Source organism: Onychostoma macrolepis, chromosome 04, assembly GCF_012432095.1.
Source record: "Onychostoma macrolepis isolate SWU-2019 chromosome 04, ASM1243209v1, whole genome shotgun sequence".
NCBI lineage: Eukaryota > Metazoa > Chordata > Actinopteri > Cypriniformes > Cyprinidae > Onychostoma > Onychostoma macrolepis.
In genome coordinates, this window is record NC_081158.1 from 11,642,745 (window position 1) to 11,669,248 (window position 26,504).

Here is a 26,504-nt window from a genome sequence, read left to right on the forward strand (position 1 = left end):
TTAGGAAATTACAAAAAACTTCATGTTGCCTCAAGGCAACATTGTACCGTAATGGAATCACATGAGGCCATGCAGGCATACTAGGCTATAATACAAGTATATGATATTTGTAAGGAAAAGAGTTACAATTATCTATAATGTGAATAATGTATTTGCATTTTTGTAAAATTTTGTAATTCAGATACTATATCTGCAGATTATTATGATTTTTCTGTTGAGAAGAATTGCTTTCTCAGCTTTCACAAGCAGTGAGGTGTCATTAGTGAGGAAGGAAATTTTACATGCACAGTGTGTGTATGTGCACAGGGCTGGGGAGTAATGAAATATATGTAACGTTACGTATTTAAAATACAAAATATGAGTAACTGTATTTTGTTATAGTTACACTTTAAATGGGTGGTAAATCAGATTACAGTTGCATCCGAAAAGTATTTTAGATTACCAAAGTGATTTACTTTGATGTTTAATGTCATTTATTTATTTTAGTATTAATGTAAAATGATTTTAACCATGAGGCAACTGGTGATACTCAGACTCGCGTGCAGCCTGTCCATACAGCAGCCTGCCTGCAGAGTGCAGACTATAGTGATGACTCACTAAAATGCAAGAGAAAATCAGAAAGCCTAGCGCGTAATTGTCATGGAAATACAAAGACAATTTTACTTATAAATGTGAAAAAGGACAGAACATCACAGTAAGCTATGTAATTTTTGATTACCTGCAACAAAACGTCTCTCGGCTTCAAAGGAACATCTAACCTTGAAAAAGCATCTTAAAGTAAGTTGTTCTCACAGTCTCAGGTTTGTACGAGTTCTTGTTTTTCTATATTTATGTATAGTTAAGCAATATCAATCGAGGAAGTAGAGTGCCGTTTAGCCGAATATTAGCGTGATTGCAAATGTGATGCTGATTTTATGCAATTCATAACAAAAAGTTCATATTTAGTGACTTATTAAAAGAACAGTGTTGTCTGATTTGCTCTATAGCGCAAACAAAAATGGTTCCATACAACCGCTGGTCTATTTACACTAAGCGCAAATCTGTTTGGGATTGACATCATTAGAAAAGATGCCTATTTGAGACACGTGGTGATGAGATTTGAGTTTGAATCCGTTTGAACTCATTCAACTCCCGTTCTTCTCCCTTTTCCCATCATATGTCTGCCACTGTTTGCAATAATTATTAATAGCATCTACTATCACTTGTTGCAAAGAAAATGCTACTTTTTTCCAACATGGTGTAAATAGAATTTATGGCTATTTGCACTTAATGCAAATAACCACTGCCTTCAAAATAAATCCACATCAGAATAGTTGCGTGTCTGTGAGCAACATTTGGTTCCTGAATGAAGCCGCGTTTTGAACGAATCGGCTAAGAATGATTCAATTACATTCATAAAATCACTTGCTTGATTCCTGAATGAATCGGGCCTTTTGAACGAATTAAATGATTCCATGACTCTTTCATTAAGGCAGTGATTTGCCACCACCTACTGGCCGTTTTAGTGTCATATTTAAAAACATTTTCATCAAAGTTAATATGTCATTTAACTTAAGTATTCCAAAGTAATCTAACGAAATACGTTACAAAATACTTTTTAAAGCATGTATTTTGTAATCTGTAACGAAATACATTTTAAAAGTAACCGTCCCACCCCTGAACATTTGTAACCTTCCTCCCCCATTCGTTCTGCGACTCTTTTAAAGATTTCGCCATTCCTGTTCTTACGGCCATCAAGGCACTTCATAATATCCATTTCTTCCAGAATTCTTAGCATAGTCATCGTTTCCCACTCGGACCAAAAATGTGCTTTCTTGCTTGAAGCATGCTCATTCGTTTGCCGTCAAACGGTTGAGCACTGCCGTGTGTGTATCCTGTCGCAAAATGTGGCGAAAAGTCCTACACGACGGTAATAGTTAGATTAAGGTGTGTACATGTCTGCCTTCAATAATGAGACTAAAATAGGAATACTCCACACGTCTTAATTCGATTTGTGTTTACTTCGATTATGACTTTAGCCGGATTAAGGTCATCAAAAATCTCTGTTTACATGGTAGACTCTTAATCAGAGTATTGTCTTAATCGTATTAAAATCGGAGTATTGATGTCCATGTAAATGTACTGAATGTCTTTGAACACTCCAGGTAACAGAAGTTAAAAGGTTGGTTCACCCAAAAATGAAAATTCTGTCATCAATAACTCACCCTCAAGTCTTTTGTTCATCTTCAGAACGCAAATGAAGATCTTTATAATGAAATCTCAGAGCTTTCTGTTCCTTCACTGATAGTCCATGCAACTACCCCTTGCACAATAACATGCATTTTGGAAAAAAGCATAGACACAATCATGTTTAAATACTGTACAGAGTCCTCCACAATTATTTGCCCTCCTTATCATTTTGGTTTTTCATTCAAAATTCTAACCTTAAATTAAAAAAAATTATAATAACAACTGAAAAAATACATAATTTACAAATATACTATTAGAATACAGTATATAGAATGTATGTGTTCCACAGTTATTGTGCTCCCTTCATTTAATACTGTTACGGTAGCGTGCAAATCCATCTGCAGAGCTTTATTCAGAGACATGGTCGTAATACAGGCGAGGTACTGACAATGGCAAACAGGTATAATGAGGGCTAGGCAAGAGAAAAATCCAAAAACGGCGTGGTCGATCGACGGCTAACAATATCCAGAGAGCTAGACAAAAGAGCTAATCCTAAACACGAGCAAAAGTCCAGACGAGAAGCAAACACAGTCCGAAACAGCAAGAGGTTAATCCAAGGTACACAGGCACGACAACGACAAAAGTAAGTAGCTATCAGCTAGGGTACCAACATGTGCTTACAATACTCAGCAATCTGACTGAGGAAGTCCATGGCTTAAGTAAGGTGTGTGATGGCAATCAGCTGTGTGATTAGTGCAATCAGCTGTGTGTGTGTCATCAGTGCAATGGATGATGGGAACTGTAGTCCGAGGTGCAGTGCAACAGTTAGTGTAGTGCAAGAGTCCATGTGGTGAGCGGGTGACCTCTGGTGGTAAGTGAACAGAAGTTCATAAACCGGATTCGTGACAAATACTTTGTGTAGCCTATAACCCTCTTCACACATAAGGGCTAATCCATGGCTAGGTGTGCATTACATGATTTTAATGCATGAGGTGGAGGCAAAGAACCACCCGACATGAAACAGGTTGCCTCCATTGAAGTCGATTAAAATTGTGTAATACACACCTGTTACAGCTAGTTTAAAAAGTTAAGTTAAAGCTGCCTTTAAAGAGATAGCTAACCCAAAAATGAAAATTCTGTCATTAATTAGTCACCCTTGTGTCACTTCTTTGGAACACAAACAAAGATATTTTTAAAGAAACAGACAGCTTTCTGACCCTACATAGACAGCAACGCAGCTTACACATTAGAGCCCTGCATTTCAGCCCGGGCCCGATGGGCCCCGAATTTTTTACGTCCCTAGGGCCGGGCTTCGGGCCAATTTTCACGTCATAGTTCAGACGAGGGCCGGGCCTCGGGCCTGTTTTAGTTTTCTCCTTATTTTTATATTTTAGACATCCATCAATGTCTAAGCCAAGTGCTTAGAAAAGCGCTATATAAATGTAAGGAATTATTATTATTATCAATTAGTGATGAAAAAAAATTGCCGCGCTGGTGGAAACAACACGAGACCGTGCCGCGACTGTGAAGAACGTGTTGGTGTTTAGTGTCCCGCAGCAGTGATCGCGCCGTCAGCGCAGCTGTTCTGCGTTCAAATACACGCAATAAAGCTTGCCATAAAGCCCCAGCAAAAGTAATTACCATGAATGTGTCCGAGGGGAATAGTAAGGAGATATTTGAATTACTTACTAATAAACTAGTGTTTTCTGTGTCAGTGTTGCATCAGTGTGGATTCATCTCCTCATTAGACGTGCCTTTAGAGAGAAGTGCATCTTCACGGATTATGATTATAATGAATGAGTTTTTGTTTTCGATTTGATTTATTTCGTTAAGTAGTAATTTAAAGCTTTCTATAGATATATTTATCATGTCTGTGAGGCATGTATTCGCTGACTTTCGGTTCATTTTTATGAAGCGCTCCTGTTCAAGACGAGACGGCAGAAAGCATGCATATCGTTTTCTTAAAAGCACGACGTTTTGTTGATATTGTGAGTGCACACAGTTCCGAATGATGTATTACTCTTACCTTTATGAGCAAAAATTACGTCCTATTTTAAGCTGTTTCCATTGAAAAAAAAAAAAAAAATGCAATTGATTGCGCTGGTGCCTCCATGTCCTGCGCTTTAGCTTCCACTCTCCGCACAAACTACTGGATGCAGCGCACATTTATCTAGGTTTAACCTTTACACATTGTTATATGCTTGAACTGTTTTAGTATATCTATAGATTTTATTTTAGGCAAGCATTTGCTGCATTTGAAAATTTAACTTTCAATATAGAACATAATATTACAGTGCATGTGGCATTAACTACCATACAGTTATGCATAGAAATGATTAAAGACAGTGACCGACAGCACTCAGTCAGTGCACTCATTTTAATTGCATATCAGAGTGATTGACAGATTGAAACATTGTGTGTGTGTGTGTGTGTGTGTGTGTTTTGTATTAATTAAAAAAAAAAAAATTTATTGTTTGAATTGAATTTATGTAGAACGGTTCTACAATTTTTTTGTACAAATTTTCAATCAATGATTTTGTAAATATTTTTTTATTATTATACCCTCATTGGGGGCTGAGCCCCCCTAAAATGAAAATCCTAGAATCGTCCCTGGTCAGAAAGTTGTCAGATTTCATCAAAAATATCTTAATTTGTGTTTTAAAGATGAACAAAGGTATTAGGGGTTTGGAACGACATGAGGGTGAATAATTAATGACAGAATTGTCAGTTTTGGGTGAACTATTTGGGAGTACAATGTGACTGGAAGGGTAAAACCAAGTTAATTTTCATTAGTTTGTTTGATTACAGGTCTTTAAATCTAGCTTTCTGACTGTATGTGTGTGCTACAGTAAAAGTCACATTATTTTAGAATAGTGATTGAACTGATTATAATTATCTAATGTATTCTTTGTTTTAATGCACACCTTCCAGTCAATCAGAGAGAATCAAAGAGTCCTCAAGCAAACTGTTCAGAGCTGATGTTTAGCATTGAGAATAATTGCTGATATAACTAGATTACCTTTCCACTGCCTCAGATCTCTCTCTGTTTTCATGCTGAATTGTAGATCTTCTTTTAGCTCTTTGACTTCATTTAACTCCTCGATCTCTTCCATGGCTGAGACGACAGAGGACTTATACACTTGATTTCTCCAGCACTCCCACAGGTCTTAGTTCCTGAAATACAATAGCAGTTATGTATTATAAACTATAAAGATAATAGTTAATAAAAGATAAAATAAATAAAGTAGATTACTGCTCACCATTATTTGAGTGCTTGTTTCACCACAGCCATCATCTTCTGTTGAATTATATTTTTGGTCGTCTTTTTGTTGTTGTTACCAGTGCATTTTCCTGAAAATAGCATTCACACACTAAAAAAATTTCCATTTCCTCACATTAATGTCACACTAAACATAAATGCTGGTGTACAGTGCTGTGAAAAAAATAAATACTGATTAATTCTATTTTTTGTGTATATCCAGTACTAAATATTGTCAGATATATTTTTAATTACTTTACAGTGATAAAAAGAGAAATAATGATGCAAACAGAATACACTTCTGCTGTGAAGCAGCTCTAAACAGTAAAAAGTATCATTGTTCAGTTGAAATCAGTGTTGACTGATCAGTGTTAAAAATAATCAAATATAAAATAATTCCAATGCATCTACAGTTGTGCAGAAAACAGTGGTGTCATCAGTCCTTATCCAATAGTGTCAGTGGAGTCAGATCAACAATACTGCTGAATATTATGTGTCCCCAAATAAGCACACCAAAAGTCGACAGTGGCAAGGAACCCAAACTCCATCAGGTGACATGGAGGAAAAAAAAAAAAAACCTTGGGAGAAAGTATAGTGTAGGGATCGGTTCTCCTCTGGCCAACAAATGAACATGGTGTGATTATGATTCAGGCTGCATCACAATTTAGTGTGAAATATACAGGACTATATTTAAGTAGGTCACAACTACCTGTAAGTAACACTTTTTGATGCCATTGGTATAAGACAGTCAATATCGACAGCATACAGACAAGTTGTCCGCTGGGCCTGTGGTGCTCTGAGCAGCCCTTACCTGCATGTGTTGAGTCAGACATTAGAAGACAGTTTACAGAGGAAGGAGGACTTTATAAAGGTTTTGAATGACCCTATTGTGGTGACAATCAATAAGAAAATAATCACAATCACAAATTGTCTTATTGTATAAAAACTTGTTTAAGAAGTTTACATTAGATATATATCAAGCAGATCTGCATTTATGGTTAATTCAATTCAGTTTTATTTATACAGCACTAAATCATAACAAATATGATTTTATAATTAATACCTAACTCAAAACACAACATTGCAACTGTTAATTAATATATATATATATATATATATATATATATATATATATATACTGTATATGGGTCATTGACGTATAAGGATTTTTGACGGGCCAATTTTAAAATACAAAAAATCATAATATCTACTGTAATTGTTCAAACATTAAGAATGTTGTGTACACAAATTCATATTAAAATTGGGGGGGGGGGCACTGTTGCGCGTTGAGAATGTAAGACGTGCTTTCGATTGCTCTCGGAGAAGGTAGCAGATTTACTCATATATTGAACATCACAAGCACTTTTTTTTTGTTGTTCCATGACTTAAAACTAGCCTCCTAAATACGGGGACTACTCTTGCATTTATCGTAAGCTGTAAACATGATGTCGTCTCGGTCCAAAACCGACGGTAAAGGAGGCTGCAGTAAAGCCCCGCTCCCCTCGGGTGATGCTAACGAGTCCCAGGTGAGTGTGTGCCCCGCCGATAATTCACCCCGGAATGTCACTTGTCTTCAGACATTGTTGGACTCTGTCAAGAATGAGATTTGTCAGAAAATTGATTCATTATCTACTGACTTGCGCTCGGAGATCGCTACAGTGCGAACAGACGTTAAAGGTTGGTTGGAACCTTTGCAACAGATGGTCGAAGTCAACACCGGTACCATAAAAGAACTGGAGCAAGCTTCGTCAGATCATAGTGACCGTATAATGGAACTTGAAAATTTGATAACGTCGCTCAGTGACCGAGTAACACATCTGGATGCCAAGTGCAAGGATTTGGAGGGGCGTTCCAGGAGAAATAATCTTCGTCTGGTGGGTCTTCCCGAGGGCAGTGAGGGTGCGCATCCTACTGAATATGTGGCCCAACTTTTGCAGGAGATTTTGCGGCTTCAGGATAAACCCTTGTTGGATCGGGCACATCGTACACTTCGCGAAAAAACGAAAAAAGGAGAACCTCCTCGCCCTCTTGTCATTAGAGTGCATTACTTTCATGTTCGTTCTGAGATTCTTCAAAAGGCTGCGGAACTCTCCCCTCTTACTTACAACGGAAAGAGGCTGTCCATTTTCGCTGACTACACTACGGCTGTGGCTAAGAAGCTGGCCTCATTCAGAGATGTTAAACGTGTTCTCCATTCATGTCCTGGAGTCAAGTTTGGCTTGCTCTTTCCTGCGGTGCTGAGGATCACGCTGCCTGATGGAGTCTCACACAAGTTTACAGAATCATCTGCCGCGCTGGACTTCGTTCGCAAAAACGTGAAGCCTACTGCTTCAGGTAACAATACATAGTTTACAAATGGGGCAAATACCGATCTGAATGACACGGACGGACATTATAATGTTTATTTATGATACTGGCCTTCCATTATTGAGGATTCGTGACTGCAATACGCGTCCTTAGGGGCTACAGCTTAATTGAGCATTATGGCCCCTATTAATATTCTGGCTCGACCTGCTTGTATTTTAGCATCACTGTCTTAGTACATTAAACCAGCATTTAAAAATGCTACAAAACTGTTCACAAGCTTCTAGGAATTTGATTTTGCTCGTCATTTGCTGAAATAAATATAAAAAGTACAGTGAGTTTGTGACTGTTCGCTGAATGTGACCCACAATCTCTGATTCTCCTCCGTGGCGTGGAAAAATGAATATTTATAATGACAACAATTATACTTTATCATTTTTAAAAAAAGTTTCCAACAAAGAAATGGATCGACTTCTGTCAGCTTGTTGAACAAACACTTTATTTGGATAATTTAATATGACGGCTGAAGCAGCAGCGAGCGTCCAGCGGGTGACACTGTTTTCACGGTAATCAGATCAACATTGTAAATGAAATTCTACAAAACCTAAGAGAAAAAAAAAATCTAATTATCATGCAATGCGACAAATTAGCTTCGCTTCCCTGCAAATGATACAATGAAGAATTAATTATTGTTTAACTTAAAAGCAAAAACAAAACAAAAGATAAGCAGTTATCCCTATAGAGAATGAGAAGTAACCATGGGAACGGACAGCGTATCCTGCTAATATGGCGGCGCCTTCCCGAAATGCAACGCGGAGTGAAAAGACTGTGACGTAATCCTCATTCTCTATACTGGGACTCGATGAAGCTGCTGTGTGCACCGAAGAAACCGCACCAGCTCGGAGTCTCACTCGCTTCTTGCTTCGATATCCCATGCTGAACTGCATCATATCGCCGGGATGATGATCTTCCGGTATATAGTGATCGCTAAATTACACACCACCGCGTTGTTTGAAGCAGATGCATTAAGTCTCTTCAGCTGCACAAACACACAGAGGCTCTGAAGATACCGCCCTATTTCTTGTCAGGAAACCTTGTGGACTCGAGGTCCTGACAGGCTGGGGTTTGTGCAACCTCCACAAACACGATAATTTACCATGACGATGATAAACCGAAAAAAATAACTCCTAAAACACCCTGACTCGCGCGCGCTCCACTGAACACCAGCAGCGCGCGCACACGACTCCCTCTCGTGACGTAATATGACGCGATGTTGAAAAAAAACGCTTTTTGAGAATACTGTCAAAGAATGCGTCACTTTTTCTTCTAAATTTGTGCCCTCACGCCTTGTGAAACATCTTCAAACCCTGCAATAACGGTTCATATGATGTTTTCATACAAGGTTATATTCATTTGAAAAATGTTTAATCTGCAATATGCACTTTAAGAAAATAAAAATAAAACTTAACTATTTCAAATTGAAAGCCTTTAAACTTAAAGCTTTTAAAACTACTTCAAACTTTCTGGCTAGGCTTTTTCAAGCCAACGTAAAATTTCTATTTGTAACATTTTTATCAAGTTTGTATCTGGTTTTGTTCTCTAATTTAAATCTCCACTGTGTGTGTGTGTGTGAATACACATAGCTTACTTTTGTTGGAGGTGATTTTCAGCACACAATTAAACACTATGTAATGTATTTCGCTACAAATAAAATTCTCTGATGTGTTCTGTTATTCGTATGTGTTTTCTTTTCTGTAAATATGCACTTTCTGGGATTGTAGACACAGCAGCGCGTGAAGAGGACTTTTATTTTGATTTGGTTACATGACGTCATAGAGCCGCGTCCCTGCGTCTGTGTTTCGGCCGAAGAAAGGTTTGTGGTTTTAAACATTTAAAGTGTTTAAATCGATGCGACGCGGTCAGTCTACTTTATAGTTTTACAGGCTTTGTAAAGTTAATTGATTGTTGTTGAATGTAACATTGTAATAGTTTATCTGACAATAATGAAGGTTGTTTGTGAATAAAGCGCATCCACACGAGAGATGCGCTCCATATTTAATAAATCACATTATCATAAACACGGATTCAATCAGTGATGGAGAAGCGGATCTTTTCAAAACTAAAGTCAATTGAATCAATTGCTTCACAAATGATTCACTGTTTTGAATCGTTTGAATCACCTTCTGCTCAAAACAAGAACAACAAACACAAACTTTTATTAACAATATACATTTTTTGTTTCTAAGTGTAATCTATTAAAATCAATATATTAATCATTAAATACCTAACTTTAAAACTAATTGGTAATTGTCTGTAAATACTTTACTTTTATTGTTTGTTCAGTTATTATAAAGTGTTCAAACAGAAAAACTCCTGCTGAAGTGACTGAGATCCACGTGACACAGGATTATAAAGATGGTGTTTATTAAAGAGGAGAGTGAAGACATGAAGATTGAAGAAACATTCAGAGTCAAACATGAAGATACTGAGGAACAAACAGGTTGGTTTTCATTCTCAAAGCTGAACTATTTTGTTCTGTTTTTGTACACTATCTGTCCTCCTGCAGCTTTCGCTCCTTTCTTTTTTCAAAGTATTCCAGCTTAAAATTAAATGAAGCAATACTTTTTTCCCAAGTGCTCTTATGTTTGAATGTTAACGAAGTCAGCAAAGTCAGTTCTGAGAAAAATGAAGTTAAAGTTTTCTGAAGGTTGCAAAGTAAATTCGCAGAGCAATGCTGCATTGTTTCCTCCACTTCCTTAATATTAATTACTATATTAATAATCACAATAACCATTTTTTATTTTATCTTTATTAAACATTAAGATGCAAGAAAATAACAACAGTAGAACAAACACAAGAAAGAAACCATTAGTGCACACTTTTTTCATTTTACATCAATACAAAAGCATTCAAGTTAGAAAAACAAATAATCAAATGTAAAAATCACTTCAGTGTGATCATTACAAATTAAAGTAGTATAACTTTAAAAAGGAAAAAAAAAAAGAGACAATTGTGGTTTCTTAATAAGAGGTTTAATAACTGCCAGCTTGAATGGTTTTGGGACAATTAGCGCTTTATCAACATTAACCAATAGGTCTGAGAGGAAATCTGCTAATTGTTTTAAGAAATCAGTATACGGCCCTGGCGGTCTATACACAGTAGCTAGAGCAAGAGATAGGAGAGATTTCTTTTGCGTATCTGACAGTAGGGCTGCACGATGTATCGCATGCGATTATTTAATGCGCATCTCGTCAGTAAAGCCGGTTCTGTAATCAGCGGTAATTTCCATCACGTGCGTGATTTCACATAGAGCAGCATTTACTACACAGAGCCGCTGTTCGCTGACAAGCTGCGCAAATCTCGTTCATTATCAATGTGGTTGCGCGGCTTGTCAGCAACAGCGGCTCTGTAGTAAATGCTGCTCTTTGTGAAATCACGCATGTGATGGAAATTAAATATTGAATATTAAATTAAATAATCGCATGCGATATATCGTGCAGCCCTATCTTGACAGTATAACATTAAGCAGAAGTATTTTGAATGAGTTAAACCTGTATCCTGTTTTCTGAGTAACATTGAGAATATTACTATAGGTATATTGTTTCAACACCGCCGCCACGACCAGTCTGACGGGGCTCATGTTTATAACAGTAGCTTGGTGGAGTAGACTCATTTAGACCAATATAATGATTTGGTTTGAGCCAGGTTTCAGTCAAGCAGAATACATCAAAAATATTATCTAGAATCATTTCATTTACAATAACTGCTTTGGGTGCAAGTGACCTAATGTTTAGGAGCCCAAGCTTTAAAATTAGTTTTTGTTCATGTTGCATTCTTCTGGTTTAATCACGATCAGATTTGCATTCAATTTATATTTTGTCCTCACTATTCAGGGAACAGACAGTCTTTATAGATTGGACAACGCAAGTACTTCTGTTATTTAACTGGGTAGAACAAAAGTCATTGGCTTACTAGTCATATGGAGCGTAGCGTCCTGGAGATGTTGTCTGACAGGAGTTCGGCTCCGACTCTGCTGGGGTGCAGACCATCAGCACGGAAAAGCCTAGAACGCTCCCAGAAAAGATTCCAATTATTAACAAAGCAGTTTCTGTTCTTTACACCATGACAATAACCATTCATTTAAAGCTTTCGTGTCCTCGTCGATACGTGGGAAGTGGTCCTGACATGATGATAGTCGCTGCGGGCGATGTGCTGCGTACCGTTTCGATCAGGCTCCTGAAGTCCCTCTTCAATGTCTCCGTCTGCCGCATCTTGGTGTCATGAATCACAACAGCTGAAATTGATTTTAAGATAAAAAAAAAAAAAAAAAAAGAACAATAAAGAATAAACTTCGGAAGCTTAGTTTGTTTATAGCTTACCGTTAGCATTTTGCTTCTGGTGACTGCATTTAGGCTTCAAAATTCATAAAAGTTGTGTTTATCTGTGAAAATTATCTTGATAGAAAAAAACGTATCAAAGTTTTTTGATCAAAGATTTTGTTGAGGCAACCAGCATTGTTGTGTTGTGCATTGTTTTTTTAACAAACACACCTGAAGTTGACCCACCCCCTCTATCTTGGAAACTGTACACTTTTACTGTCATGTGACCATATATTTTGGAACCACCCATAATTTCTGCCAGACTGTAAAAAGTAGAAGCACAAGGGAGGAGTGGAACTGTTTTTGGCTTGTCAAAGTAAAAGTTAAACTGAGCCAGCATTTTAACTTACCCTACCATAAGGCACTGAAGTTAAGTTAAATATCTGAAGTATAAACGGGTATTTTAATGTGATATTACACAACTTAATTAATTTTCTTAATTAATTTATCATATATATTAGGGTTGATGATTTGCATCGGTGCATCGGCATAAATTTAATGATGCAATGCATCAATTTAAAAAATGTGCATTGGATACAAGTTGGCATTTGTATTGTGATGCATCGTTTCTAACATATTTGCATCGGTAAAAAATGATTTATTTATATATAATTATTAGTAGATGCGTTATACTTTCATTATTTAGAAAGTGACCAATATTTTATATGTAGATTTCTCCTCTCAAACGCATTCTCTCATCACCACTGCTACGTGAATATGACGTATCACAACACGGAGACCGAGAATGTAGATTAACATGGAAGAGGTAGAGCTTCTTCCACCAAGTAATTACAACGAACCAAAGAAATAAGAAGTGAACTATCTGTACTAGGGATGTGCCCAAATAGTGAATCCATATTCAGAGAGGCACGGAAAACGAACAACATGTTCTACGGAGCCACTAAAGGGACATGATTAGCTACTTGCTAGCGGTAACCTGTTACATTACAGTACATACAATTTTACTAGCCACATAAACAGAGTAAAGAGAGATGACTGATAGGATGATGGCAAATGATTTTCAGATCCTGAGTATGAGTACTGCACGGGTCCTGTTTGATAAACCAGCACCCGCAGTAATTGACAGAACACGCGACTCATTAAGCCGACAGCAGCACTAATTTAATTCCATACCCAATCCGACCTGTTTCAAATAAAAACCGCAATCCGAACCGCACCCACGTTAAATCTCCTACACGAGGTAGACACTCGTTTATTAAAACTTGTATGGCTCTTCACGGCCACCAAAGATAAAAAAAAATATTTTATCTTTTTGTAAGCAGCAGCCAAGTCTGCTTTAACCAGTTACCGGGCAGATTATTAACAACCAAAAGAACATTTCACTGAGCTCATGTCAGAGTGTTGAAAACATGATGAAGATTTCAAATATGGAATTCCCAGAGTTGCATGATCCATCAAAAATCTTTTACAGAGATAAAAATAAAGAAGAAGAAAAAAAAAAAAAACAGAGCATGTGTGTACGAAATACAATTACGTGCAAAATGTCATAGTTAACTGTGTCTGACATGAAAACTATGCTAGTCATTCTCCCATTAAATGATAAATAGTAAATAACACATATACTATTTCCGTTATGTTGTATTTAGCTTTTAGTAAAATCAAATGTGATGTTGTTTACAACTACGTTCGCTCCGAGACCGCGCCGCAAACACTGCCTCTACTGCACAAAACGCTTCCACTACGAGAGAAAGCGGCAGCCGTGCAGCGATTCCACCGCTTGCTGCGTCCCACGTGAAAATGGCCTTTAAATGGTCTTCGGACAGAGTGTGAACACAAGCACAGGACCGTCTGAGAGCAGCTGCCTATCAGCATACCCGAGCAAATACCCGTGCCTGTCACCCATCCGACCCGCACTGCACTGGACCCGACACACAAATATTATGTCAGTTTTACCGGTTCACCCGGCGGGTACCAGCCCACGTGAAGGACTCTGGCTCTGACTCAGGAATCTTACAGTTATGCAGATGCACATCCCTAATATATTTACATATTATTTGTAGTTTATTTGATAGGAACAGTGTACCAGTGCACCAAATCCTTCTTTGATAAGAACCTGAAGATGCTTTTCATCACATTATAATTAGATATGTCTTTCCACCTGTAGCCCTAATAGGGATGTGCATCTCCATAACTGTGGCTGATGCGATACGCAGAGGCAGAGCCAACAATACAATACATTCAGGATACATGTGAAGCAGCTACCGATGCGATACGATTCACCCCTATTATGATGCAGTACGATACAATTTCAGTTTGATTCAACACGATGTGATTCAATACAATACAATGCAATGGAAAAAAAATTAAATATGGTACATATTAGGGATGTGCCTTGAATTTGTATACTTTACCAGAACGGAAATGGAAACTCTAAAGGGAATAAATAGGAGATGGGAGAAAAAAATATTTCAAGACTTTCTCTCGAATTACATCATTGGGTAATTACACTATATTATAAATTGAGTGCCATTGAAACTGCTTTTGAATGCATGTTCGCTTTTTACTTTCACTTTCAAGATTTGCGATCACACATACTCTGACTGAGTGTATCTTCAGACTGGTGTATCTTCAGCAGGATTATTTATTGAGAAGATGCTGATTGGTGCTGCAGCCATCAAAGTCTGATGTAGTCCAATCGGAGTGAAGTTCTTTTTCAATCTTCGCTCAGGGGTAAAAAGAAGGGGCTCTGCATGTATTTCGAAGGACTTTGTTATAGACAGGACATCGATGTCCTCCATAAACATCTAGGCCTTATGCACTCTTACAGGGCTCTCAAGTTATAGCGAAAGTTTGGAGTGAGATTAGGGGAGGGGCCACATAAAGGGGAGGAGTCACTCAAAGGGGAGGGGCAAGTCAAAGGGGAGGAGCAACTCAAATATTTGCAGCACCCAAGTTTTTGCTAGTGTGTGTGTGTGTGTGTGTGTGTGTGTGTGTGAGAGAGAGAGAGAGAGAACACATTTCAGCTTATGTTTCTTTTTTTCTGTTGTAAATGTTTATTGCACATTTTGATGCCTGATGACAGGGGTAGAGGACTCCCACATAAAGCACTGTCATGATAATAGTGTTCCTTCCAGAGCCAAACTGTTTCTAGTTTTGGTTTTGTTCAAACCCACCGTGGAAAACACACTGCATCTGAATTTGAATTTGGGGAAGCCTCAGTGCTTTATATGGGAGCCCCCTACCCCTGTCATCAAGATGTGCAACAAACACAACAGAAACAAATAAAATCATAAGCTGAAATGTGTTCTCTCTCTCTTTCTCGCGCACACACACACACACACACACAGAGCTTGACAATACATGTTCAGGACAAGTTCTGTAATGCTACTGTGTGTGTACAGTAGGCTATGTACACTGAGCACTGCTGTTCAGTTGGCATGTTTGGGGCCAAATTTCTTTGTATTTTTTATCCTTTTTTAAATATGTAAAACAATTTATTTTATTTGGATGAATTTGTCTGTCTTTTATCATATTCACCAACTGTTATAACATCTCTAGTACTTTCCTTTCAGGAAGCCAAAGCTAAGTTAAAGCTTCTGGTTGCAAAGCAGTTGGAGAGTTTTTTTGTTTGTTTTTGACTGCATCAATAATACTTTAGCGTGAATTTGGCTATATTCCCCATCAGCTCTCACTATCTTTTCACAGGCAAATGATTTCGTCCAGGAATCTTAAAATCGAAAAAATAAATGAAGGGGTTACCTACAGCATTCATCAGATCTTTCTCTTCCAATTTCCATGTGCGCGCGCATCCATGTTGCTTAGTAACGAACCCGCTTGCGGCAGAATCGCGTAATTTAAACGGAAACAACAACATCCTAATTTCTGATTGGCTGGTAGGTGGCATTTAACTCTATAACTATAGAGTCGAGAGAGCTATGAACTCTGCAGAAAACTTACCTCAGTATTCCATCATCTATTAATGGTATATTAATTGTAGCGGGACAAGTTGTCTCTTCTCAGCGTGAGAAATACAAGGTGTGGCGTTATCTCCTTTTTCCCTCCAGTGCGATGCCCCTGGGTATAGGATCTAGATGCCTCACATGTCTAAATGTTTTGTTGTCTGTTTCTTTGTGCCATTAAACTGGTGTTAATTTGCATTTGTCTCTTTTTGCCTTAGACCTGATGGTGCTGAAAAAGGAGAGTGAAGTGCTGACTGAAATGGAAGAAAAAGATCAATATAAGAATCATGATTTCATCACAGGAGAAAAAAAATTTAGTTGCTCCCAGGCTGAAAAGACTTCCTCACAAAAAAGGGCTAAAAAGACAGGAACTACAAGTAATGTCACCTGCCAACAGTGTAAAATGTGTTTCAACCAACATGAAAAGCTTAAAGTCCACATGAGAGTTCACTCTGGAGAGAAGCCTCGTACCTGCCAACATTGTGGAAAGCGTTTATCTAAAAAAGTAAGCCTTAAAAGACACATGAGAGTTCACACTGGAGAAAAGCCTTACCTGTGCCCGCAGTGTGGAAGGAGTTTCAGTTTGAAAGGAAACCTTAAAGTCCACATGAAAGTTCACACTGGAGAGTACCCTTTCATCTGCCAACAGTGTGGAAACAGATTCACTCTTAAGGGAAGCCTTAAAAACCACATGAAAATTCACACTGGAGAGAGGCCTTACACATGTCCTCAGTGTGAGAAGAGTTTCACTCAGAAAGAAAGCCTTAAAAAGCACATGAGAGTTCACACTGGAGAGAGACCTTACACATGTCCTCAGTGTGAGAAGAGTTTCACTCAAAAAGAAAGCCTTAAGAGACACATGAGAGTTCACACTGGAGAGAACATTTTCTACCAACAGTGTGGAATAAGTTTCACTCAAAAAGGAAGCTTTAACAGACACAAAATTCACACTATAGAGAAGCATTTTACCTGCCAGCAGTGTGGAAAGAGTTTTGATCAACATGAAAACTTCAAATCCCACATGAGACTTCACTTTGAAGAGAAGTCCTATACATGCCCTCAGTGTGGAAAGAGCTTCAGTCAAAAACAACACTTTAAAGACCACATAAGAATTCACACTGGAGAGAAGCCTTTCACATGCCAACAATGTGGAAAAAGTTTCACCCGAAAAGATAGCCTTAACAGGCACATGAGAGTTCACACTGGAGAGAAGCCCTTCACATGTGGTCACTGTGGAAAAAGTTACAGTTCTAAAACAGCCCTTAAGTACCACATGAGTTTTCATGTATGAGAGAACTGTTTTTGCATGTTGTGTGGAAATAATTTCACAGACCGGAGACTTCATGTTTGAGAGACTGTATAATGCGCTGATTATTGATATGGTACTAAATCACCTTAGAGTGCTAAATTCAATATTAATGTCCAGTGACTATGAGAGGAATAAAGAAGTAAGAGTTATAAATTAGATCCTGTGTATTGATTAGTCAAATGAAGAATGAATTAGTTCAAATTTACATGTCAACTGAAGTAGAAATCTGTATCAAATAAATACATAAAACTGTGTAGACATGCAAAATAATAAACAAACAATAACAGAAACAGGCTTATGATTCAAAAGCTACAGAGACCTGGAGATCTGGCAATAGCTGCTTTTCTACGGTCAGGCCAGTGCAAGCCAGGGCTTTCAACATCCCGGGCAGGGCTAATAGCCTCGAATCTATAGCACCGAGCATAAAATCACACTGTGTTTCCACCAGAAGCTCCATAGCACTTAACTAAAACAAGCCCTTTACTTGCCTCTCTGGAACAACGTCACACAACTCGCATTTCACCAACAAAGGGAAGTTTTATCAGACTCACAAAATGAACATAAATGAATGCCTTTATTACTTAAAGGGTTACTCCACCCAAAAAAATGTTGTTCTAAACCCGTAAAAGCTTTGTTCGTCTTCAGAACACAATTTAAGATATTTTGGATGAAGACCGGGAGGCGTGTGACTGTCCCATTGACTGCCAAACAATTAACACTGTGAAGGCCCAGAAAAGTATGAAGGACATCAGGGCCAGCGCTAGCTATAGGCAGAGCAGGCGTTTGCCAAGGGCCTCGGGCTTGGAGGCGGGGCCTCCATAACCGTAACCTAATTCACTAATTCGCCAGTCAAGACAGGCAGGTTAAGACTAGGCTCTTTGTCCATTGGATATAAAATAACTGTCACTCACCTGAAAAGGAACCAGTTAATATCGCTATTTAAATGTGGGTCTCCACCCACTGAATGCATGAAGAGACTGTGTACAGTGATGAATGAAATCCAATTTTCCTGCATATTGCTTGATGGCGCTGAAACCAGTGCATCCCTCGGGGGCTTCTAAGCGAAAAGCTAAATAGGCACGCAAAGAAAGCGCAGCTCGCGATGCAGGTATGTAAGCTATTGTCATGTATTTTGATTGTAATGTATATAATTAAAATTAACGGAGCCTCATTCTACCGATTCGCGTCAGCACCTTTTGAAGATGAATCATTATTTGCTGCCGGAGTTCAAAACAGCGCGAGCGCCATGATGCGTTTAGACTTTAAATTTGCATATGTATAACGTTTTGAATCTGAGCTGATCGACTGTACATTGATACTGCAGGATCTGACTTTTAACATACTAAAGAAAAAGTAAAAGTTCATTCATAAAAAATAATTGCAGCTAGGCTGGAGCATTGTTTATTATTTCAAAAAAGTACCTCAACTATCTGTATAAATTTCGGTGATGTTTACGTTATCTTAATAGCCTACTTCATATTTACATTTTCATAGTTTTTTTTTAGTTTTCAAATAAATTATGCTCACAGACCCCTCACCCAATACACATACTCGGTGCCAGTAGGACTGTCGAGGACTTCAGGCCCCTGGTTCCATGGCAACCCATCAGATAACACTAGTTTTATTGCTCAAAGGAATGCAAATGCAGAGCAACTCACTACCTCTTGCCTATAGGAAAGACATTATGCCATAAAAATGGACTCTTCTCCAATTAATTCAAAGAAAAACCTTTCTTTGAACGAACACGCATATCATTCAGGTCACTGTGTATATTATTACTATTCTTGTATATGTTTTTGTGTATTATATGCTGTCTTATGCATGCTTATGATAGATCACTAGTTAATATCACTCTTACTGTAATATGTCTGGTCTCTATCAATTCGTCTTCGGATGATCTAATTGAGAGTGAATATTACATGTTGATACCTATGCAACATATTAATGTCCTAAGAATCTTTAATAGTTTGTATATCAACTTCTAATCCAACCCCTTTTGCAAATTACCATGCTCTCAGACAAAGGGTCATACCGGTATGCTCCAACATATCTCAGTCTGCGGTTCTGTTAGATCCTAGAAGGATGTGAGCTAGAACTCTTCTGGACCCTTAAATCGTGCGCCAGGCCTTGCAGCCTTGACTTTCCATTCAACCAAAGCTCCTCGGACCTCAGAACCGGAATAACCTCTTTGGAATTCATCACTCTTCAACCCGGAAGAACGTGATCGCGAGTCCAAAACCTTGAAAACATAAAGACTTTTCATCCGAGACTGCATTCCAGACACACGCCAACAGCCGTGGAAGTGCAAGTATGGTACATCTAACTAAACTAAACAGAGATTTAGTATAAGTTATAGACCCCGTTATAAACGGCGCTGATGGTTTTACTCAGGTGGTTAACTGACTCTTTCCATAACTGCATTTTGCTTTCTCTAATGGCTTCATTCATCCACTTTAGCTCCCCTTTTGTGTATACACGTGAGTGTATGTATGTTTGTTTGTTTGTTTGTTTGTTTAGATTAGTTATGCGTGTTAGCGTTTAGTTAATAAAAGTTGTGTGCACAAATTACATGAGTTTCTGGTTCTGCCTTGCAAATTAATGTCCGTTTATGATTTTTGATCCTTACTACATGCTCTAATGCATTAATACTTAGGAAAGTATTTTCTGTGGCCACGAAAATATCCTTTCTTAGAGTCGATATGAACTTACACTGAATGGTCGCTGGATGACCAGATCAGTTGATGGCAATTTAATTCTGCTACAGTTATTACTGTCAGCCGATATAAATAATTGTAATTAATCATAATTAACTGTAATTATTTGTATACAATTCCCTTTTGAGCTAATTTGCTACACAATTGTATTATTTTAGTGTCACCTAGCTAATGACATTACTTGTTTTAAACACTACTTGCTGTAGGATCACTGATGAGATATTTAAAAACAAGTGGCGATTCAGAAGAACAACAGGGCAGAGAGAGAGAAAAGCAAGAGAGTAACATTGAGGTAGAGAATCAACAGGGCAAAGAAAGTGAAGATCCAGGGAGTGATTATGAGGAAGACCAACTACAGGGCAAAGAGCCAGAGAGTGTTTGTGAGGAATTCGGCAAAGAGAGTGAAGGGCCGGAGAGTAGCCATGAGGTTGAAGGCAACAGTAGTGAGAGACTAGAAGTCACTGAGTCTGGACTAGATACTGCCACACCTGGGACATCAACAAAAAATGACATAGGAAACACAGCACCTGAAGCTCAGCCTATTGATCCAGCCTTATGGCCTGATACAGTTTCACAAAGTTTCAGAACAGAGGCAGTGTGAAGAGGACCATTTAAGGTCAGAGAAAGTTATGTTTTTCCAAAAAACACATATGGACGAGTCTTTTCACACAGTTTGTTTTATAGAAAAATCTCGGTAACACTTTAGAATAGGGAACACTTATTCACTATTAGCTACGTCTTTTCCCTCAATAAATTCCTAATTTGCTGCTTATTAATAGTTAGTAAGGTAGATGTTAAGTTTAGGTATTGGGTAGGATTAGGGATGTAGAATAAGGTCATGTAGAATAAGGCATTAATATGTGCTTAATTACTACTAATAAATGGCTAATATTTTAGTAATATGCATGCTAATAAGCAACTAGTTAAGAGACCCTAAAATAAAGTGTTATCAAAATGTCTAATGGTGAAAGAGTCAAAAGATCTTGGTTGTCATATTCAGAGGTGAATGATGCAGTCTTTTGCTACAGCTGCAAACTTTTCTCTAACCAAGTAATTAAGCTCAATAAAGGAGGATTAAAAGACTGGAAGAACATCCACACCATCCTGCGCAGACACAAGAACAGTTCTGAGCATATAAGTACCATGCAGAAGTGGAGGGAATTAAGAGTTGCGGATTAAACTGGTCAAATCATAGATCAGCGGCAGATGACCCTTTTGGAGGAAGAAAGACCAAGGTGGCGAAATGTTCTCACAAGGCTGTTAGCAATTATACAGTCTCTTGCTGGGAGGAATCTTGAATTTAGAGGATCCATAGACAAACTCTTATGTTTCTGATAATGGTCATTTTCGAGGAGGTGGAGCTTCTGGCAAAGTTTGATCCAGTCATGCAGGAGCACTTGGCTAAAATCAAAAATGTAAGTACATAAACACACTACTTGGGTAAAGACATACAAAATGAGCTACTAAATCTCATGAGTAGTCAACTGACCAAAGAAATAGTTGCAAAAATCAACACTGCAAAGTACTTTTCAATCATCCTTGACTGTACACCAGACATTAGCCACCAGGAACAGATGTCTATCATTATACGCATTGTGGAACTTCAGCCAGAGCCAGAAATAAAAGAATATTTTCTGGGATTCTTGGTTGTGTAAGAGACAACTGGCAAAAATCTGTCAACTGTAATCCTAAATAGGTTGAAGGACCAGGATAGGACCATTATATAGCAGCTGCACGTCTTCATTAATTCTTTGTAACACACCAATATCATTAGCTTTTGCTATAGCAAGGAGTCTGATTGCAGCTAACTTTGACCTGAACTTGGGGTCTGTATTTCCTCAAGTATAATAAACCATCAGTAGTTTATTTACAGAAGCGTGTGACCCCAGGGGATTGCATATCTCTATTTCTTCAGTGTACAACGTCAACTGCAAAGCAGAGGGTTTTACTGAAAACAATGGGTGGGATTTGAAAAGACTCCCATCAGCAATGTCATACAAAAATCATCTTTGTACGAGCTCTGTGGCGTAGTGCTGATCATATCCAAAATTATGGAATTGGACAACAACTGTTCAAGACTCTTAATTAAGGGTACGTAGTAAAAATGTCACAGGTCGGGGTGGGCACCTAAGTGACCGGCCGTCACCCCTGACTTGCACACCACCGTGAGGAGCCGCACCACAGGACACAACAGACAGGACAACAAAGGCAATTATAAAAGTCTTTATTCACTTTAAAACAGCTCTTTAAAAACGACTACTATAGTAGCTTCAACGTCCTCTTCAATGGAATCCAGAGGGAGAGAGAAGCACATATGCATTGCAGCTTTGACAGACTTCTTCACAGGCTTCTTCACCAAACGCTCACAGCTTTAACAGGCTCTTCACTGAACTCTCACCCTTTTTGCAGGCTCTCCACTCACAGCTTTAGCAGGCTCTTCACTGGACTCTCACAGCTTTAGCAGGCTCTGCACTCACAGCTTTAGCAGGCTCTCCACTCACAGCTTTAGCAGGCTCTCCACTCACAGCTTTAGCAGGCTCTGCACTCACAGCTTTAGCAGGCTCTTCACTGGACTCTCACAGCTTTAGCAGGCTCTCCACTCACAGCTTTAGCAGGCTCTTCACTGGACTCTCACAGCTTTAGCAGGCTCTTCACTGGACTCTCACAGCTTTAGCAGGCTCTTCACTGGACTCTCACAGCATTAGCAGGCTCTTCACTGAACTCTCACCCTTTTTGCAGGCTCTCCACTCACAGCTTTAGCTGGCTCTTCACTAGACTCAGATGGAGAAAAGGGTACATATACCTCACAGCTTTAGCTGGCTCTTCGCTGAACTCTCACAGCATTAGCAGGCTCTTCACTAGACTCAGACGGAGAGAAGGGTATGTGCACTTCACAGCTTTTAGCGTCTTCTGTAACTGGATTGTAAACAAAGAGAGACGAGTGCGTTCGCTAGAACCACCAATGCCTACCGCAATTCGATCCCACACTCGTGTTTCACTTCAACCCACACAGGTAATCACACGTGAATATAAAGCACTGCAAATCTCACAACTCACAGAGAAGGCGCAGGCATGGGGTGTCATCCACCACTTGCTAATGCGAAGCTAGATGGAAACGGCTGTGTAGCACAAGTCACTCAATGCAGTTATAAACCCTCCGCAAAAGTTCCAATCATCGTACGATTCCATGCAATTCACAAGGACGTCCATTTTTCCAAACCCCTCCTTTGTGTGACACTAATCTGCGGTAATTGGTCAATTTCACTTAAAGCAGTGTTTGTGAGCTTTTTAACACTCCAAAAGCGGCACCTAGTGGCAAAGAACTAATTTGCATTTTCATTCAGACAACGTGAAAATCCAAGTTTTCCCAGGTCTGCGTGTGCAACACGTGGGCGGGCAATATGTTAATGTTTCATTTTGACGTCAACATGAAACGGCTTGGGATTCATTTTAAAAATGACTTGTTTCAATGATTCAGAGTCGACTCTTTCTTTTGAGAGACAATGGGCCTCATTCATGAAACACAAGCAGAACAAATTTTTGTGTAAATCGTTCGTAAAGCGGTTCTGACATAAATTTTCAGATTCATGAAAATATTCGTATTTTCAAGATGTTTGCTGGTACGAAAGAAATTTACACCTGCTCCCTACCAGGTGTAAATGGTGCATAAAACATTCTGCTCTTTTTGGCAAACTGATGACACTGAATTTTGATGCACTGCCATTATAATATTTTAGTTAATTTGCTGTTTTTTTTTCTTTTTTTGTAGCTGAGAGAGTTGATGAACTGTTTAGCTCCAGTTTAGCTGTGGGCAGAACGCAGCGCTTGTCACTGTCACTTTTTACCCAGACGTCCAATCAATGGAGGAGGGGCGGGACAAATACTACACCAACCAATCATCCTACTTGTACAACAACTGAACAACAATAGAGAAGTTAATATCACTGGTTACTGCATTTTTATATTCAGTAATATTCTTCAAAATGAGATAATAGTAATACTGCCGTGGATATTCCACATCATAGCAACCAAATCGCCAGCTGGAAAAAAACTTTTTTTCTTTTTTTTTTACAATCTATGGGAAAAACGCTGTGCCACCAAAAGCATTTTCAAGCGCCACTAGCTGGCCATTTTCAGAAGAGCACCTGTCATTTTTCAGATGGCTAAAAATGCTTTGGTGGACACACGTTATTGAATATTTATTGTTAGCCATATGGCCTATTAGTCTTTTTTTGCATTTATGCTATATACTGGAGCCAAACTTGAGAAAGAAGACCAGAATATTCCACTGCGTTTCTGGACATGAAATTTTTGTAGCTGTAGTCATAGGCGGGGATTATGCTAATTGTGAATGAGCATGCATGAGCAGTTTATATTTATACATATATATATACACACACACACATATATATATATATATATATACAGTGAGGAAAATAAGTATTTGAACACCCTGCTATTTTGCAAGTTCTCCTCTTAGAAATCATGGAGGGTCTGAAATTGTCATCGTAGGTGCATGTCCACTGTGAGAGACATAATCTAAAAAAAAAATCCAGAAATCACAATGTATGATTTTTAACTATTTATTTGTATGATACAGCTGCAAATAAGTATTTGAACACCTGAGAAAATCAATGTTAATATTTGGTACAGTAGCCTTTGTTTGCAATTACAGAGGTCAAACGTTTCCTGTAGTTTTTCACCAGGTTTGCACACACTGCAGGAGGGATTTTGGCCCACCTCCACACAGATCTTCTCTAGATCAGTCAGGTTTCTGGCCTGTCGCTGAGAAACACGGAGTTTGAGCTCCTCCAAAGATTCTCTATTGGGTTTAGGTCTGGAGACTGGCTAGGCCACGCCAGAACCTTGATATGCTTCTTACAGAGCCACTCCTTGGTTATCCTGGCTGTGTGCTTGGTCATTGTCATGTTGGAAGACCCAGCCTCGACCCATCTTCAATGCTCTAACTGAGGGAAGGAGGTTGTTCCCAAAATCTCACAATACATGGCCCCGGTCATCCTCTCCTTAATACAGTGCAGTCGCCCTGTCCCATGTGCAGAAAAACACCCCAAAGCATGATGCTACCACCCCATGCTTCACAGTAGGGATGGTGTTCTTGGGATGGTACTCATCATTCTTCTTCCTCCAAACACGTTTAGTGGAATTATGACCAAAAAGTTCTATTTTGGTCTCATCTGACCACATGATTTTCTCCCATGACTCCTCTGGATCATCCAAATGGTCATTGGCAAACTGAAGTCGGGCCTGGACATGTGCTGGTTTAAGCAGGGGAACCTTCCGTGCCATGCATGATTTCAAACCATGACGTCTTAGTGTATTACCAACAGTAACCTTGGAAACGGTGGTCCCAGCTCTTTTCAGGTCATTGACCAGCTCCTCCCGTGTAGTTCTGGGCTGATTTCTCACCTTTCTTAGGATCATTGAGACCCCACGAGGTGAGATCTTGCATGGAGCCCCAGTCCGAGGGAGATTGACAGTCATGTTTAGCTTCTTCCATTTTCTAATGATTGCTCCAACAGTGGACCTTTTTCACCAAGCTGCTTGGCAATTTCCCCGTAGCCCTTTCCAGCCTTGTGGAGGTGTACAATTTTGTCTCTAGTGTCTTTGGACAGCTCTTTGGTCTTGGCCATGTTAGTAGTTGGATTCTTACTGATTGTATGGGGTGGACAGGTGTCTTTATGCAGCTAACGACCTCAAACAGGTGCATCTAATTTAGGATAATAAATGGAGTGGAGGTGGACATTTTAAAGGCAGACTAACAGGTCTTTGAGGGTCAGAATTCTAGCTGATAGACAGGTGTTCAAATACTTATTTGCAGCTGTATCATACAAATAAATAGTTAAAAAATCATACATTGTGATTTCTGGATTTTTTTTTTTAGATTATGTCTCTCACAGTGGACATGCACCTACGATGACAATTTCAGACCCCTCCATGATTTCTAAGTGGGAGAACTTGCAAAATAGCAGGGTGTTCAAATACTTATTTTCCTCACTGTATATATATAAATTGTTATTACCGGCCAACAGTGCATACGACAGGTTTTTATGACTTGCACGATTTGACTATGGTTATAATAATAATAATAATAAAATTAATAATAATTAGGGCTGTCAATCAAATAAATATTTAACCATGATTCAGGGTTTCCGCGGAGTCATAAAAAGTCATAAAACGTCTTAAATTTAATAATAAGAATTTTAGGCCATTAAAAAGTCATAAAAACGTCCGGATTTTCCATACAAGGTCATAAATTACATTTAGCCACGTCTTAAATTGATATGCTTGTTCATTCATTGGTTCTACCATTGCTTTTTTCCCCCCTGAAAATGCGCTGGTGGCGGCATTCATTCGTTTCACCTGTTGTGGTTCTGTCTGAGGAATCTGGGTGGTATCACACATAGGGTATCACAGCGTTCCAGAACTACA

At 38.7% G+C, this 26,504-nt stretch overlaps 1 protein-coding gene across 3 annotated transcripts; it reads left to right on the top strand.

Moving 5' to 3' along the window:
* The first annotated feature begins 676 nt into the window (after window positions 1-676).
* LOC131539399 (gastrula zinc finger protein XlCGF8.2DB-like) lies at window positions 677-20,524 on the top strand. 3 transcript variants are annotated; one of them, XM_058773975.1, is made up of 4 exons: window positions 677-777; window positions 9,514-9,605; window positions 10,076-10,232; window positions 16,250-20,524. In XM_058773975.1, the coding sequence occupies exons 3-4, from the start codon at window positions 10,148-10,150 to the stop codon at window positions 17,320-17,322; spliced, it is 1,158 nt and encodes a 385-aa protein (XP_058629958.1). In that variant the 5' UTR covers window positions 677-777; window positions 9,514-9,605; window positions 10,076-10,147; the 3' UTR covers window positions 17,323-20,524. The 3 variants fall into 3 exon arrangements, with proteins under 3 accessions (XP_058629958.1, XP_058629957.1, XP_058629959.1); XM_058773974.1 differs by lacking the exon at window positions 677-777 and having other exon boundaries at window positions 9,276-9,605; XM_058773976.1 differs by lacking the exon at window positions 677-777 and having other exon boundaries at window positions 9,276-9,605; window positions 10,098-10,232.
* Window positions 20,525-26,504: the final 5,980 nt, after the last annotated feature.